This window comes from Marmota flaviventris, chromosome 15 (genome assembly GCF_047511675.1).
Source record: "Marmota flaviventris isolate mMarFla1 chromosome 15, mMarFla1.hap1, whole genome shotgun sequence".
In the NCBI taxonomy this organism is placed as follows: domain Eukaryota; kingdom Metazoa; phylum Chordata; class Mammalia; order Rodentia; family Sciuridae; genus Marmota; species Marmota flaviventris.
Genome location: NC_092512.1, coordinates 38,713,212 through 38,730,429, shown reverse-complemented (window position 1 = coordinate 38,730,429; position 17,218 = coordinate 38,713,212). Strand labels below are relative to the sequence as shown.

At 34.2% G+C, this 17,218-nt stretch overlaps 1 protein-coding gene across 6 annotated transcripts in view; it reads left to right on the top strand.

The window, feature by feature from the left end:
• The window catches only part of Mtdh (metadherin), a 64,019-nt gene that overhangs the window by 33,772 nt on the left and 13,029 nt on the right, over nt 1-17,218 (top strand). For 2 of the 6 annotated variants that reach the window (XM_027948622.3, XM_027948613.3), the window contains 4 exons: nt 1,200-1,436; nt 4,044-4,133; nt 6,650-6,748; nt 12,759-12,880. In XM_027948622.3, the coding sequence (XP_027804423.1) occupies nt 1,200-1,436; nt 4,044-4,133; nt 6,650-6,748; nt 12,759-12,880 (548 nt within the window). The remainder of the gene's footprint in view (nt 1-1,199; nt 1,437-4,043; nt 4,134-6,649; nt 6,749-12,758; nt 12,881-17,218) is intronic. The other 4 variants (XM_027948633.3, XM_027948627.2, XM_027948649.3 and 1 more) reach the window with 2 other exon arrangements.

Below are 17,218 nucleotides of genomic sequence, written 5' to 3'. Positions count from 1 at the left end.
ATGTAAATTAAATTGAAGGCCCGTCAAAATAGAAACTTATGTACATGTCTTTTTTCTTCACACAAGTGATGCAGAAGGAAAATAAAAGGATTTAAAATGGTTTTTTAATTAATAAAGTAACATAATCCAGAGATTTTTTGGAAAATAGATAAAAAGAAAAATTACTCCCACTTCTAACAGCATTTGGTATGTTTTAGCTTTCTGACGTCCCCATACATAGAAACATTCTTTTAGTAATCATTTATATGCAATTTTGTTTCTTGCTTGCATTGCTTAAACCAGTAGAGAAGGATTTTTGTTGAATGTGAATATAATATAGTCATGTGAAATAAAAACTTTACCTCATATATTAAGAAAAAAAGCCTTAGTTATTATTTTTAACTACCTTTTTGATAGTATCTAATATATCACAGTAAATGGACTGTAAGGTACTCAGAATATCACAAACATAAAATACATTTATCTACTCATTTATGGTGATGATTGGATTAAGTAGAGTGATACATGATGCGAAAACAAAAGTTATAATAAATTCGTAAGTGAAAAAAGCACCTTTTTCATTTCAGGCTTGTTCTTAATCAGTGTCACCTTCCTTCATGCCTATGAGTCTCAATCTTGGCTACATATTACAGTCATCTAGGAAGCTTAAAAAAAAAACATGTACACATACTTACATGTGCATCAAAAGAAACATGTCCTTATATATTCACAATCGCCTGTGTTTCCATGCATACTTAAAATACCTGGGCCTCACCCCAAGACATTCTGATTTTTAATTTGTCTGGGCTGAAGCTCCAAAGCCTATTTTTAAGAAAAATATTAGTTGATTTTAATGTGAAGCCAGGGTTTTTAGAATTGCTGCCTATACATAATGTATAGAATAGTTTAAGGAAATAATATCTAACTAGGGAGAAGTCTTCATATGAGTTGGGTGAGTATTTTGAGTATACTAGAATATATGTCATTTTCCTGTTCACTTTGTTGTACTTCCTTTGAGGCAGTAATTCTGCCATTGAAAGAGGTATGGGGTGACTATGTCACTTTATAATTGATTTTTATCTTTAAAGCTCAAGCTATTTAAAGGAAGAAACAAAGGAATGGTCATTATAAGCCAAACAATTGTAGAAATTTGAAAATATACTTATTTTTTAAACAAGAAGTTGCATACTTATTTTTAATCTTTATTTCTTTTCTTTAAGTTTCTTCAGGATTGAATGAAAACCTTACTATCAATGGAGGAGGCTGGAATGAAAAGTCTGTAAAACACTCCTCACAGATCAGTGCAGGTGAGGAGAAGTGGAACTCTGTTCCACCTGCTTCTGCAGGCAAGAGGAAAACAGAGCCATCTGCTTGGACTCAAGACACTGGTGATGCTAATGCAAATGGAAAAGACTGGGGAAGGAGCTGGAGTGACCGTTCAATATTTTCTGGCATTGGTAAGAACCATTAGAAAAATGTATGTTCATTTAAAATTGCTAACCTCTGGTATATTTTGAATTTTTCAGAAGAGAGGAAAAAGTCTGTCTATAGATACATTAGTCCTTCTAAACAGAAATAATAGAAATAATTCATCTCAGATCATCTGCATGAAGCAAAGTGGGAACTAAAGTGAATACAGCATTTATTATTTACTCGTTACATAGTGCTTTCAGAAATATTATCGTATTTGGTTATCAGTGTAGATAACTGGTATGTTTGTGATTTGGTAAATATAATGTGTAAGCAAACTTAATTAATTTCAGTAGTTCTATTGAGTCTTAGTGAAAATAGTAAGTGGAAGTACAGCATACAGCATCCATTTTTGAGTATTTTATAATCTGAAGAATGCCTGTTTATAAATTTTTCCCTAGATTTTTTTGATAAAGACTAGTAGTTTGAGAAATTTATTTCTGTAAGAGCCATTAAGTTAAAAACAACTCAATTTTTAGGTGTGTATTTGTAGTATAGAAAAGAAATCCATGTTAAATATGGAAAACTGTATAAAGATAAAGGGAAAGGTTCACTATTGTCTCACCACCCAATGATAACCACTGTTACTTTTTTGCTTTTTGTTTATTTGTTTGTTTGTTTTTGTTTTAATTTTTTAAGGATTGTTCCTGCCAGTGTATAATTTTTCTTTTTTTGATATGACTCGACTCAAACGAGCATTGTTATGTTCCTTTTGCCCTCATCTCACCATTGTAACAAACATTTCCCTTACTCTTTGTATTTTTATTTAATGACCCTATAGTGTATTATGTAGTAAGCATAATATACCATAGTTAACTATTCCATATTATTGGAGAAATAATTTTTCTTTTCTTTTTTTAACTGTTTTTATATGATTTTACATTGAATATGTTTGATTTAGGGTCATTTCTTTAGTATAGATTTCTGGGAATTACTAGGGCTCAAGGAATATGAATGTTTATAATGCCACATTATATGTTAGCAAAGTATTTTCTCAGACAGTTTTTCTCCTTATACTTTCAGCATCAGTATATGTGCTCATTTATTATATACTTACCAAGGTTGAGTTTTTTTTTAATTTTTAAATCTTATTTGATAAGCAAAGTACATAAATGGTTTTTGTAACGTTTTTAAAATCACTAGTGAGGTTGACTTTTTTCTCATACTTTCTTGATCATTTCTATTTCTATTTTTTTGTGTGTGTGTGAATTATGTTTGTGTTCTCTGCCATTTGTCTAATGGCCTCTTAGTGTTTTATTTTTTTGAATTAAATTATTTCTTGTGCATTAAATATACTTTTTTCCCCTATTGTTCTTATGGCAGGCATTTTAATACTTTGTTTATTTTAATCTGGGGAGCAATAGACACTAGAAAGTTTTTAGTTTGTAAGTGGAGAAAAATTTCTTCTTTTTCTATTAGTTTTCCCACCACTGTTTTCAAAACAAACTCATAGATCATTTACTAGTATTGTTCTTATGCTTGCTTTCCTCTCCTTCCCTGCCATGTCATAAAACTAGAAATATCAAGAAGACATTCTGTAAATTCCTACCCGTTAGCACAAATCTCTGTGCTAAAAGCATCCTTTCATATTTAATAAAAAGAAATGGTCAGGTTTTATGATGTAATGTTGGGAACTGTGACCTTTTCTGATACGCAGTTTATGTTTTAATTATAATTAGGACAGAGATTAAATGTTAGTCCTTCCTTAGAGATGCTACAGATAAAATAAAGCAGTAAATTAGAGTTCCTCCCTTGTTGGATTCAGACTTGTTGAAAATGAAAAGGAACTGTATTAAATTAGGTTTGCAGTAGGTCACTGAAAGGAGACAGATGTGACTGATCACATGGAGATATATGCTCCTTAAAATATGGTCAAATATCACATAACAATGGGGACACATTCAAAAGATGCATTCTTAGATTATTTCATAATCATGTGAACATCATAACATGTACTTAAATTAAGATGGCTATGATGTCACTAGGTGATACTGTCTTATGGGAACACATGGTCTGCAGTTGATGAAAGTATCATTTTTGTGGTACATGACTATACCCATGTATGAGAAAGAAATGTCTTTAAAATATTGATTAGATAGCATGGTATAGTAACATGGGACTGTCTGGTCACATGTATTAGGTGTGAAATAACCACTCTAGCTTTTATGTACATTAGATTAGTTATTTCACCTATATGGGACCTCATGTTATACTTGTGAGGATTGATTATAATGAATATCATATACCAAGTTCTGTATGTGACCCAGGTAGTTGCTTAATTATGATAGATAATAAAATAATTCGATATAATGGAAAGAGCATAAGCTTTGGAAATTAAGTTCCAGTCGTAGCTCAGTTGTTTTCTAACTGTCAGCAAATTATTTAACTGCCTAGAGAGTTTACCAGAAGAATTAGAAATGGCTGGTGGAATGGGACTCAGCCATAGACAGATGTAAATAGTAGCTATTGCTGTATTATTGGTTGTGATTTCTACAGTTATCTTTAAATATTGTTATCATAGTTTTAAATCTGTACATATCTTTCAAGTTTCTTTGCAAATTGAAGGTTCCAAGTGACGTTCTTTATTTTAACAGCTGCTTGGTCTAGTGTGGATAGGGGAATGAATACCTCTGAACAGAATTCTGCTTCTTTTGCATCTCTCACACTTAACTCTGCTGTTTCTGGTATGTGAAAACAGTCTTTCATTTAGTTAACAACAACAACAACAAATTCTGTTTAAATAAATTTTAGCACTTGTTATTTAAAAAAATAATCAGCATCAACATAATGCTATCAACATTAAAAAAAATAGATAAATAGAATGTCAGAGATCTTTAAAAGGGTGTGGGGTTGGGGAGAGAAAAAACCTAAATCCTTTTATGTGCTAGTGGCTTAGCTCCTTTCTGCAGGGGAATAAGGAAGATTCTGTGGCCAGACAGCACTGACAATGTGTTAGTGCACAGACAAATACTCGTGGAAGGCCTTCCTTTAGGTTACGGTCATGATTTTCAGTTTCTAGTCTATTTCTACTATACTTGTGGTTGCATATTGGCTTTTTTGTTTTGTTTTGTTTTGTTTCTGTTCCCTTTTCTTTATCTTGAATGGGTAGGGAAACCTTTCAGATTATGCAGACCCCCCTCGTAATAATTTTACTTTGAGTATCTATTGTTTTAGAATGTATACTATTTAAAAAACTATTGATTGATCATAACTTAAGTGGATATGCCTTTTAGTAATCACCTAGAAGCCACACACATTTAACAGATATTACATATTGGCTAAATTATGTGAATGTACAAATATGTAACAAAGCCCATTATTATGTATAAGTATAATGTATCAATTAAAATTTTTTAAAAACAGGAGCTGGGATTGTGGCTCAGTGGCAGAGCACTTGCCTGGCATGTGTGAAGCACTGAGTTCGATCCTCAGCACTATATATTAATATTTATATTTATATATATATTTATATATAGGATACATCAACAACTAAGATAATTTAAAAATTTTTTTAAACAAATATTACATAAATGTGGGAGACACTCTTTGCAGTGCTCGATACACATCAGAATTCATGGACCCAGTTTACTAATTGTGTAGTTCCACAATGTCTAGAATCAGTAGCCTAGAATAAGGGTCAGCAAACTTTTTATATAATGGAATAAATAGCAAATATTTTAGGCTTTATGAGCTATAGTTTTTTTTTTGTTTGTTTGTTTGTTTTTTGTTGCAGCTACTTAAGTCTGCCATGGTAACAGTAAAGCCGCCAGAAACAATACATAAACAAATAATTGTGTCTGGTTCCAAAATAATATTCTTTATGTATGTTTTTTCCAACCATGTAAAAATATAAAAAGTATTTTTGACTCATGGACCTTGTGAAAATAAGATGGATGAATTGGCCCATGGGTCTCAAACTGCCAAACCTTGATCTCATAGACCACCTTGTAGATCTTTAGGTGCAAGTTAATTGTTTCCCTCATTTGATGAGGGAAATCAAATCATTTATACTACACGGTTGGAGAAAGAAGCATGAGCTCTTAAAGTAAAAGCACCAGGATTACAGTAGTGCTTCTTAGTATCCAATGTGCTAAATATATACTATGGTTACTTAGAGTTAAATTTATAAATAGTTATAAAAATATAACTATTTTGAGTATGTATCAAGCAGTTGTCATGTTAGTGGAATGCTAGTAAGATTATCTGTAACCAAGTGAAAAGTTATAAATTAGGACTCTGAGGGGAGGAAATGATTGTATAGTCTTTTATACTATTAGAAATCTCTCCTTTTTAACCATTTTTTTGTGATACTGGCTCTGAATCTAAAGTGAATCTATTTGTATCTACATACATGCTTATATACATGGTGGAGAACCACTGTTAACATTACAAAATGAATTCGTAGCCGTAGAATAAGGAATTTGACCTGGCATCTGTAAACTTACATGCCCCCAAAATTAGATGTACAATTTTGTGTTAAGTTCTAAATGTTAGACTACCACAGCACTCTCATTGAGTTCCAAAAGTACTCTGTGACATGGTACTGTCATCCCACCTATTCCTTCCCCACTCCCCATAAAACAAAAACAGAAGAACGAGACAAAATTTAAAATATTCTGTTCTTTTAAAGGCACCTAAACTTAACTCTCCAAACCTTCAACAATCCTCTTGTCTCTTTGGCCTTTCTCTGTCTCACCTTTCTAGATCATCTATTTCTTTTAACTTTCTTTTGGCCAGAAAGTTGTAGGTAACTCAAGACGTTTTCTAGTTCTGCTTTTCAGGGTTGTAAGGATATAGTAAACCCTGAAACATCTAGGGCCAAAATCATCAATAACCAGAGATTTTCTTTGAGTTTTATTACTTTTCATTAAGAAGAAAAATAAAACAACTTTCTTTGGGTTCTTGAAATTTGTAGGTAACTAGTTGGAAGGATCTATTACAAAAAAATGAAATCTAATGGATTGGGATTATAGGGAAAGTGTGTCTGATCAATTAAATTAGATTTAATGATTATCATGTTTAACTTAAAATACCCTCAATACTACTTTTTCTTTTAATTTAACTCTTTTTCTAATGTCTGAATTTTTCCTTTTAGGAGAAACAAAAAAGTAAAGTCTCCATGTGCAAAATAGAACTATTGTTATGAAACATCATTAGGAAATTCCATTTTTAATTTTATTGCATTCGTTTTTCATTTAAGGGTCTACTGCTGAGCCAATTTCTCAGTCTACCACTTCTGATTATCAGTGGGATGTTAACCGTAATCAACCCTATATCGATGATGAATGGTCTGGGTTAAGTATGTCCTTTTAAAAATTATCAGTTTTTGTTTTGTTTTGTTTTGTTTTGTTAGAATTTTCTTTATAGCACCCTGAATTCATGCTTTATTATTTAATTTAAATCTTCTCATCTTTAAAGGTCATATTAATATAGTTCAATATCAAATGTATTACTTGAAAGCTGCTTATTGAATGCATGTAGTTAAAAAACTGAGTTTTCATAATGATTGAGGCAGTATTTAAAGTTTTTTTGTAGTTGCTTAATAGTACTTCTAGTTTAGAATTTTTGTTTTAAATAAATTTTCTGTTTCTTCTAGTTATAAGAGGGAATAGAATATACAGAAATGGCTTTGAATTTTTGTGCTGGTAGAAAACCACTTTCTTAGCATAATTTCCAGTAGGAACAAGGGAAGGCTAAAGGTAAAAATCATTTTTAAAAGATGGGGAGAAACCAGGTGTAGTGCCATATACCTTTAATTCCACCTATTCCAGGAGGCTAAAGCAGGATGAGACAAGTTTAGGGCCAGCCTGGGTAACAGTGAAATCTTTTCTCAAAAAAACAACAAAGAGGATAAAAATTAGAAGGGAAAGAGGATACAGTCTTCATGCTCAGAAAGCCCATACCATTTTCATTTAAAAATAAAAGTATCTGATATTATTTTTGCTTCATAACCCCAAATTGCAGAACTTGACTCATTTTTCTGAATTTTTATATCTTTCCTTTTTACTTTTTTTTGGGGGGGGGGGTAAGCAATTATATTCTACCCTGTGGGATTTTATATTTTCTTTGGCATGTTAAAAAAAATATATTTTATGTTTTGTTTTGGTTTTTTTCCAAGTAGGGTTTAAACCCTCTGAAGGAGGGTTTTATATACTTTTATATACTCAGTACCTATTATAGTATGGTATACATAGGTATTTTAGTAGTGTTGATAATGATGATAAAAGAAAACACTGAACTATGTACCAAGCACTAGTCTAAGTCTTATTATATAAAGAAAGATTCTTTCCCCCTCCACTTTCTGGTTGAAGAAACTGAGGCAAAGAAAAGTTATCTAACTTTTACTAGGACAGCTAGCTAGTTAAATGGCAGAGGGTAGTATGCAAACTTGATAGTCTTGGAGATGACAGTAATCAGAGAAGTAAGTTTGCAACACAGTAGTTGAAGCACAATTACAGATTAGGGCAGAAGAAGTTGAAAAAGTAGACAAGGGAGGGCCATATTTTGAAACAACTTGATTTGCCTATGAAAATTAGGGAACTGGGGGTTGGAGTACTAGTTTAAATGGTAGAGCTGAATTTTAGTCCTGACTTTAAAATATAGTATCTCATAGTAATCACTTTTTCTGGTATTGAAGCAATTATATATTTTTTTAAAAAGTTGATTGCCTAGCCACTTTTGTTTAATAGTACAATGACTTATCTTGGAATCTAGGTTAATTAAGCTATAAAATGGAGCAAATAAAGTCTCATCTGATTTTAAGATATTATAAGAATGTGAAAGCACTTGTTTTGGGGAAAAATAGTCCTATCTGTGCTTTAGGAAGAATTTTCAGCTATTTGCAGAACAGAATTAAGGAGTGACTATAGGAAATTGGCAGTAAGCCATCTTGAGGTGCTGAGGTTGACACTGAGGAAAATTGAGCAAACAGGGTTCCAGGCTTCCCTGCTGCAGACTAGCTTCACTTTTATCTTATCTCTATTAGGAGTCTTCAAATATGAAAAAAACGTAATTGGCTGCTAAAATGAAAGATTTTTAAAAACATGTATCACAGCAATTTTGTACTTGAGGAAGATGGTGTTCTTCAAGTTTGTAGTAGTCTTTTAAATCCAAAATTTTTCTTTAACCTCATTTTCTCTGAATTTTATTTTTTTGTGTCAGTATCTTTAGTGTGGTGTTATCATGTTGAGGTGGTTAAGGTTTGGAAACATACTACCTAGGTTCGAATCTTAGGTTTCTTGCCTTTGCTCTTAGACAGGTTGCATGATCATTCTAAAATGCCCTGGTTTCCTCATCTGTCAAGATAGTCATTCCTCCCCTGCAGTGTTGTTGGGGGTTAAATAGATTAGTACGTATAAAGCACTTAGAATATTACTTCATACATAGTCAGTATTCAATTAGTGCTGCTGTTCCTGTTGATATTCTGGTGATAAAATTAGTAGTTCACTTATGGGGATTAATCAATATTTCTGTTAAAACACTGGAGAATGTCTTTCAAATTGTTTTCATAATTGTTTTACTAAAGTTGTTAAAGTTAATGTTGAATTAAGTTCTGGCAAAAATAGCTGGCAACCAAATAGAAACTGGCAAAGAGATAACTAATGTATTAGTCTACAAACAAATTAAATGGATAAACAAATTCCTTTTTCCTTTTAGGGAAAAAAAATACTAACATGTCTCTTTTAAAAGATATTGGAAGACTACTGGAAGAATTTTGAGATGAGAAATAGAATAATTTCTATCAATCATTTTCAAGGGAACTATGTCCAAAAAGTTTATTAGCTCATTAGGCCCAGGAATAATAAAAATTATTACCAAGTTTCCTGGTAATAATTTTTAGGTTTAGGTGATTGAGCTATTGATTTAAAGTAGTTTTATTTGATCCCAGTAAAGAAAAAACAATCTGGGATTATGTTATGTTTCTGTTAATAATCTTATATGGAAGTCATTCCATGGGCTACAGTTGTTACCCAGACTTCATGTCTACCTGCTACAGTTGTTATCCAAACAAAGTCACCCTCAGCAATTGTGAAGCACTAAGCAACTCAGTGAGCCTCTGTCTCTAAATAAAATACAAAACAGGGCTGTGGATGTGGCTCAGTGGTTGAGTGCCCCCTAGTACAAAAAAAAAAAAAAAACTTTTCCCTAAGTACTATAATAGATGTTTATCCCTCACCCCCATCCCCCTACAATATTTATCAAGAAAGTAGGTCATATGTTAGTATATGATTCATTCAACTTTTTAAACTTTTTTATACTTGATTATTTCTTTTCTGGCAATCAGTCTTAGAGGTAAGGCTAATAGACAACAATTTTCTGAATCTGGGTTTCTTATCTATGAAGTTTAATTGTTTGGTTCAAGTAAATCCATTGGCAGCTCTGAATCTCTGAACACTATGGTTAATGAATGCTTGGGTAAGATGGGCAATTAGTTCTTGACATCTACTAGATCCCGTTATGCTTATAAAAATTGTTCTACATTTAAGATATTGCCAGGTGTGGTGGTGCATACTTGTAATTCCAGCAACTTGGGAGGCTGAGGCAGGAGGATTGTCAAGTTTGAGGATAGCCTCAAGAACTCAGCAAGACCCTATCTCAAAATTTTAAAAAATAAAAAGGGCTGGGAGTGTAGCTCAGTGGTAAAACACCCTGGGTTCAATCCCCAGTACCCCTTTCCCCCAAAAAAAGACACATCAAGTATATTTTACTAAGATATTAGGATTGTGAGACATCAAGTCTTAGTTATATATACTGATAGCTTAGAAATGGCTTTAATGTCATTGGTGATAATAAAAACAATAGCTACCATTTATTGAGCACTTACTGCATTGCTGTGAACTGCCTTACATGTATCTTATATAATCCTATCAGTACTCCTTAAAATTGATTTATAGCCCATTATGATTAAAAAACTTGAACAAAATCATATTGTTATTAAGTGGTAAAAAAAGTATTCAAATGTAGATCTGCTTGACTATAAGACCCACGTTCTTGAGCTGGGGTTGTGGCTCAGTGACAGAGCACTCGCCTGGCATGTGCGAGGCCCTGGGTTTGATCCTCAGCACCACATAAAAATAAATAAATAAATAAAGTAAAGGTATTGTGTCCAACTACAACTAAAAAAGGTGAAAAGAAAAAAGAAAACTCAGGTTCTTAACCTCTATGTTAATACTGTGTAATACTGACTCTAGAATACCCCTTATGTTAATGAATTTAGAAATATAGGAAGAAACTTCCTTTTTTGTTTACATTTCACACTTCTTTATGTTTTTCCTCCACTAGACTGTAAATTTTGCTTGAATCTCTGTCTCTTCCTATCCTATATGGGATTTGCTTCCCTTCTCTGTTTCCATCGCCCCCTAATGGATCTATTGCTCTGTTCTTAATTGTCTGTTATGCTTACATTTGTCTGTTATGCTCCATCCCTGAATAGACAGACTGTGACCTACATGTGGACAGGGATTTCTCTCTCACTCATTTTTGTGTCTCTCGAACTTCCAATTATGGTACATAGTAAGTGCTTAATGAGAGTTGAATTAGATGTAATTCCACTATTAATATATATTTATTATTGTGTTTTTCTTCTGCCTCTTCCTCACACAAATTTTGGGATCATATTGAGCAAACAGTTTTGTCTCTTTTTTTGTTTTTCTGTGAGCACTTTCTCAGATTATTATATGGTCTTTCAAAGCATATCTGTTTTTCAACAAAATATTTAATAGAATTCATCTAGAAAAATAAGAATAGTAAAATAATAATAAAAGTAACATAAGCACATTTGTCCTTCCAGATGCTAAAATGTATTACAAAGTTATATATGGCCATATCCTAGGAATAGGTCAGTGAAATAGAAATTTCAGGAACAGACCCAAGTGCATATGAAAGAAATTAGTACTTGATAAAAAGAAGTGGGAAAGGCTTGAATTTTTTAAATTTAAGCAATGTTAGGACAACTTATTGACCATTTATAATTAAAGTCTATTATTCTATCTTAAAACCTGACTGTAAGTACATATTACAGGAATGTATATGAGAATATAATGATGTGCAGAGAAAGGAGGAAAAATTTATCTTTGAGACCTGCTTAGTTTCAGGGAAAAATCAAAGAATGGTTTCCCCATTTTCAATAAGCCAGTGAACTTCCTAAAGAAAGTAAAATTCAGCCCTGGGCTGTAATTCAGTGGTAGAGCCCTTGTCTAGAATGCAGGAGTTCCTGGGATCAATCACCAGCACTGCAAAATAAATATAGTAAAAATCCAGCTGTGCGCAGTAGCACATACCTGTAGTCCCAACTACTCAGGAGTATGAGACAAGAAGGATCTTGAGTTCAGTGTAGGTCTGGGCAACTTAGCAAAACCAAAACCATCTCTCAAAATGAAAGAGTTATGGGTGTAGCTCTGTTGTAGACCCTGGGTTCAGTTCCCAGTCGTTCCCAACACACACACACACACAGCAAAAATTTGGTGCCACCTAGAGTGAAAGAAAAGAATTTAAAAATCTAGAATAAAAATAACTTGCGAGACTAGGATGATTAAAGCCCTGAAAGTGGCTCAAACATCTATGTGAATCATCAGGTTAGGAAGCATTGAAGAATCTGTAAAGTACACAGATTACCAAGTATTAAAAGAGAAGAAGGCTGGGCATGGTGGCGCATGCCTATAATCCCAGCGGCTCGGGAGACTGAGGCAAGAGAATCGCAAGTTCAAAGCCAGACACAGCAATGGTGAGGCGCTAAGTAACTCAGTGAGACTCTGTCTCTAAATAAAATACAAAATAGGACTGGAGATGTGGCTCGGTGGTCGAGTGCCCCTGAGTTCAATCCCCAGTACCAAAAAAAGAGAGAAGTACATAACTTGGTGATTTGGAGAATGTCGTTTTGAAAGGTACACAAGAATGGGGTGGGGGGTATAATTTTGATACTGGTGTTAAAAGTTAATTCTGTACCATAGAAAATAAATCAGTTAAAAAATATGATTATCAGAGCAAAAAAAATCCAACCAAATCCTAGACTGAGGTAAAGATAGGAGGAAGTACAAATTCAGGAGACTGATAAAGGAAGTAAGGAGGATAAAATTAAATGGTTAATAAGTTTTCTGTTCTCTTAGAAATACCACTTAATCATATACCTAGCAAAATTTGGATAAAGTTTGTTGCCATTATGCTACTATTTTTTCTAGCTCTTAAAATGTGCTTGAGGAAAAAGAAGAACAATAATTTAAAATTACAGTTTAGTTCAACATAAGGAATTTTTAGTTTTTTCATTTTAGTTTATGACAGAAATGATAGCTAATTTATACTGTTAATTTTAGATGGTCTGTCTTCTGCTGATCCCAGTTCTGATTGGAATGCACCAGCAGAAGAGTGGGGGAACTGGGTAGATGAAAGAGCTTCACTTCTGAAGTCCCAGGAACCAATTCCTGATGATCAAAAGGTGAGTATAAGGGATAAGTGGGTGTTTGTTAATGAAAGAGACTAAGGGTAGAGAGTTCTGGGTTATAGAGGCTCAGGCAGTTGAAAGTATTAAGGAGGCAGTGCTAGGTATGTTAGTATATGCCTATAATCCCATGAATCAAGAGGCTGAGACAGGAGGATCACAGGTTCAAAGCCAGCCTTAGCAAATTAGTAAAGCGCTGTCTCAAAATAAAAAGATTTGGGCCAGGCACAGTGATGCACACCTATATATAATTCCAGCGCCTCGGAGGCTGAGGCAGGAGGATCGCAAGTTCAAAGCCAGTCTCAGTGAAAAAATAAGATGCCAAGCAACTCAGTGAGACCCTGTCTTTAAATAAAATACAAAATAGAGCTAGGGATGTGGCTTAGTGGTTGAGTGCCCCTGAGTTTAATCCCTGGTACCAAAAAAATAAAAAAGGGATTGGGAGATGTGGCTCAGTGGTTAAACACGCTAATCTCCAGTACCAAAAATAAAAAAGAGAGAGAGAGAGAGACAGTGATAACATCAGAAATAGCAAGTAGCAGGTAACATTAGAACTTAAAAATGACTGGATTTCCTTCCTGGTAATTTAGAGCAACATCATTACAAATCTTGGAATAGTAGATTAGAGTGTAATGCAGTGGTATTTAGCATGCATGAGACCCTGGATTCAGTCCCACGATCCCCCCCCCAAAAAAAAAGAGAAAATAAATCTTGAAATAGAAGCCATATTTTAGAATACGAAGTGATTAAAGGATAGAAAGTAGTACTAACAATTTTTTTAAAATAGGTGTGGAGCCCAACACAGTTGTGCACACCTGTAATCCCAGTGGCTCCAGAGCCTGAGGCAGGAGGATCATGAGTTCAGAACCAGCTTCAGCAATTTATTGAGGCCCTGAGCAATTCAGTGAGACCCTGTCTCTAATAAAATACAAAAGGGAGCTAAGAATGTGGTTCAGTGGTTAAGCATCCTTGGGTTTCATTCCTAGTACCCCAAAAATTAAAAAATAAATTTGGAACGGAATGGAGGAGAGAGGTAGTAGATGACAGTAATAGTGGTATCAGGATTTTGTAGTGGGGGAGAGGGTTGTTTGTATTTTAATGATAAGAAAAAGCTTTAGTGCAAGTTGGGCAGACTTTTTATAAAAGAAACCATATGATCTTTTGCAGCCATTCAACTATGCTGTAAGCGTCCATAAAATATGGAAGTGAACTTTGTCAAGCTGGTGTTGGGATTAATTTGTGGTTTGCCAACTCTTCCTGCTTTGTAGACAAAAGAGAAAGAATCTGGAATAAAGTAAAAACTTAAACATAGATAAAAGATCATATTTGGCTAATAGAATAGTATCTAGAAGAGGCAGTAGGGGATGGGGAAGCCATGGGCACAAGTGAATGGATTGGCTTTTAATAAGGTATACTACCACTCAGCTTCAGTGACCAGAGAAAGGGAGAGGTACTAATGGTAGGTAGGAGTTGGCAAGTTATAATACATGTAAAATTAGTAAGCAATATGAAATATGAGGTGGAAAAAAATGAGATTTAGACTAGGTCTGCAAAAGCTTCCTTGTACACTACCTTTCCACACAGAAATCATTCCAGTATTTGTTGAATGTTTAGTGAGTATATAACCAAAAGTCTGTATTTCTCCAACTGGACTTCCCTGTACTTAATCACTAGAATTTGGCAAAATCAATGAGTAGTGACTTTATCACACATCATAACAGTTCTTTTCCTGAATCTATTTACAGATTGTCTTTATATTTCTAAGCAAACAGGATGCCATCTAAAAGCCCCTCATTGGAGAGTGGGTAAATAAAATTAGTATGTTCATCCAATGGCATATTAAAGAGAAATTTAAAATAAATAGATTAAAGCAACACTAGGGGCTGAGGTTGTGGTTCAGCGGTACAGCACTCGCCTAGCACATGCAGGGCACTGAGTTCTATCCTTAGCACCACATAAAAATAAAAAATAAAGGTATTGTGTCCAATTAAAACAAAAAAAAATTTTCTTTTTTAAAGTTACATTAATAGCAGTATGAACACAATCTCAAAGACATACTGAAGCCAGGCACAGTGGCGCATGCCTGTAATCCCAATGGTTTGGGACACTGAGGCAGGAGGCTCACGAGTTCAAAGCCAGCCTCAGCAGAAGCGAGGCATTAAGCAACTCAGTGAGATCCTTTCTCTAAATAAAATTCAAAAATAGGGCTAGGGATGCAGCTCAGTGGTTGAGTGCCCTGAGTTCAATCCCTAGTACCCCCCATCAAAAAAAAACATACTGAACAATATGCAAATTACTGAAAGATACAGTAATACCACTTATGTAAAATTTTTATGTGTGAATACACATAATTTATAGAAAAATTGTTTGGATGGGGCTGGGGTTGTCACTCAGTGGTAGAGTGCTTGCCTAGCATGTGTGAAGTACTGGATTCAATCCTCAGCATCACATAAAAATAAATAAATAAAATAACTTTATTATGTCCATCTACAACTAAAAAAAACAAATCGATTGGATGGACACACAAGAAGTTGAAATCATTGTTACCAAAGTGAGAACAGGATCAGCCAGAGTTGTAAAAGATTTTAAGATTTATCATAATGTTATGCTATCAGGGATTGAACCCAAGCCATTGTGCAAACTGGGAAAGTTCCGCCACTGAGCTACATCCCTACCCCTTTTAGATGTAGATTTAAATAAAATTCATATAAATTTTTAAAGATATTTTTAAATTTTGAGACAGGGTCTTGCTAAGTTGCCTAGGCCAGCCTCAAACTTGTGATCCTCCTGCCTCAGCCTCCCAAATAGCTGGGATTACAGATATATACCACCATGTCCAGCATCCTCTTGTTTTTTTGGGGGGGGGGTACCAGATAGACTTCAGGGACACTCAAATCACTTAACCACATCCCCAGCCCTATTTTGTATTTTATTCAGAGACAAGGTCTCACTAAGTTGCTTAGCACCTCACTGTTGCTCAGGCTGGCTTTGAACTCATGATCTTCTCATCTCAGCCTCCCGAACCTCTGGGTTTATAGGCATGTGCTACCGCGCCTGGCCCGGCATCTTTTTTCTTTTCTTTTCTTTTCATTTCTCTTCTTTTTTTTTTAACATTTATTTTTTAGTTGTGTGTGGTTGGACACAATACCTTAATTTAGTTTTATGTGGTGCTAAGGATCGAACCCAGCGCCTCACATGTGCTAGGCAAGCACTCTACCACTGATTTACAACCCCAGCCTCTCTTCTTTTTACAGTCAAAAATTTGTAAAGTGGGGACTGGGGTTGTGACTTAGTGGTAGAGCGCTTGCCTAGCACATGCAAGGCACTGGGTTTGATCCTCAGCACCACATAAAAATAAATAAAATAAAGGTATTGGGTCTAACTATAACTAAAAAAAGAAAAAAAAATTGTTTTTTATTTGTAAAGTCAACTCTGTTATGGGTTAAAAGATGATACAGAGTTGATTTGGGCCTTCTCATTAACAAAACAAGCCTTTTGTCTTAAGGAACTTACATTTCATATTTGTAAGAAATGGATCATAGATAGGGCTGGGACTGTAGCTCTATTGTAGAGCACTTGTCTTGCACTTGTGAGGCACTGGGTTTGATCCTCAGCACCACATAAAAATAAATAAATATATTGTGTCCATCTACAACTAAAAAATATTTTAAAAAGAAAGAAAGAAATTGATTATAATGGTCTGAGAAACAAACTGAAGACAGTTCTTGTGACCTGAATATCCTTCATAGTATGCATGGATTCATGTGAGGGTTTTTTTGTTGTTAGGTTTTTTTTTTTTTTTTGCAGTACTGGGGATGAACCCAGGAAAGCATTGCTACTGAACTATATATACCTCCAGCCCTTAGGAAGAGTTATCCAGGCTGGCCTCAAACTTGGTATCCTCCTGCCTTAGGCTCCTGAGTTGCTGAGATCATAGGCGTGTGCAGTGGCGTTTTAATCCTTTCAAGCTTATGAAATGCTTTCTGTGTTATAACCTCTATAGAAGTTTCCTCACAATTGGCAATTAACTTGAACTAAAAATTGGTTAGTCATCTTTGTTACTTTGTTTTTCCATCTGTTAGTAATTTCTAAAAGCTGTTTGGTGGTTTATGACATCACCAAAATCATACTAGTGACTATGATGCTGAGCAGAAAAATTGCAGTTACCCAGATCATCTCTTGCTATAAGGATAATATAGAAACCTAGGTTGTCATCTGTGAGAATAAGCAAGAAACATTTTCCATGGAAAGTTCACCTCTGTGGTACATGTCAATACTAATTTAGCAATTCTGATTCAATAGATATTTTGGCATGCAGAATGTTCTTTTCAATGA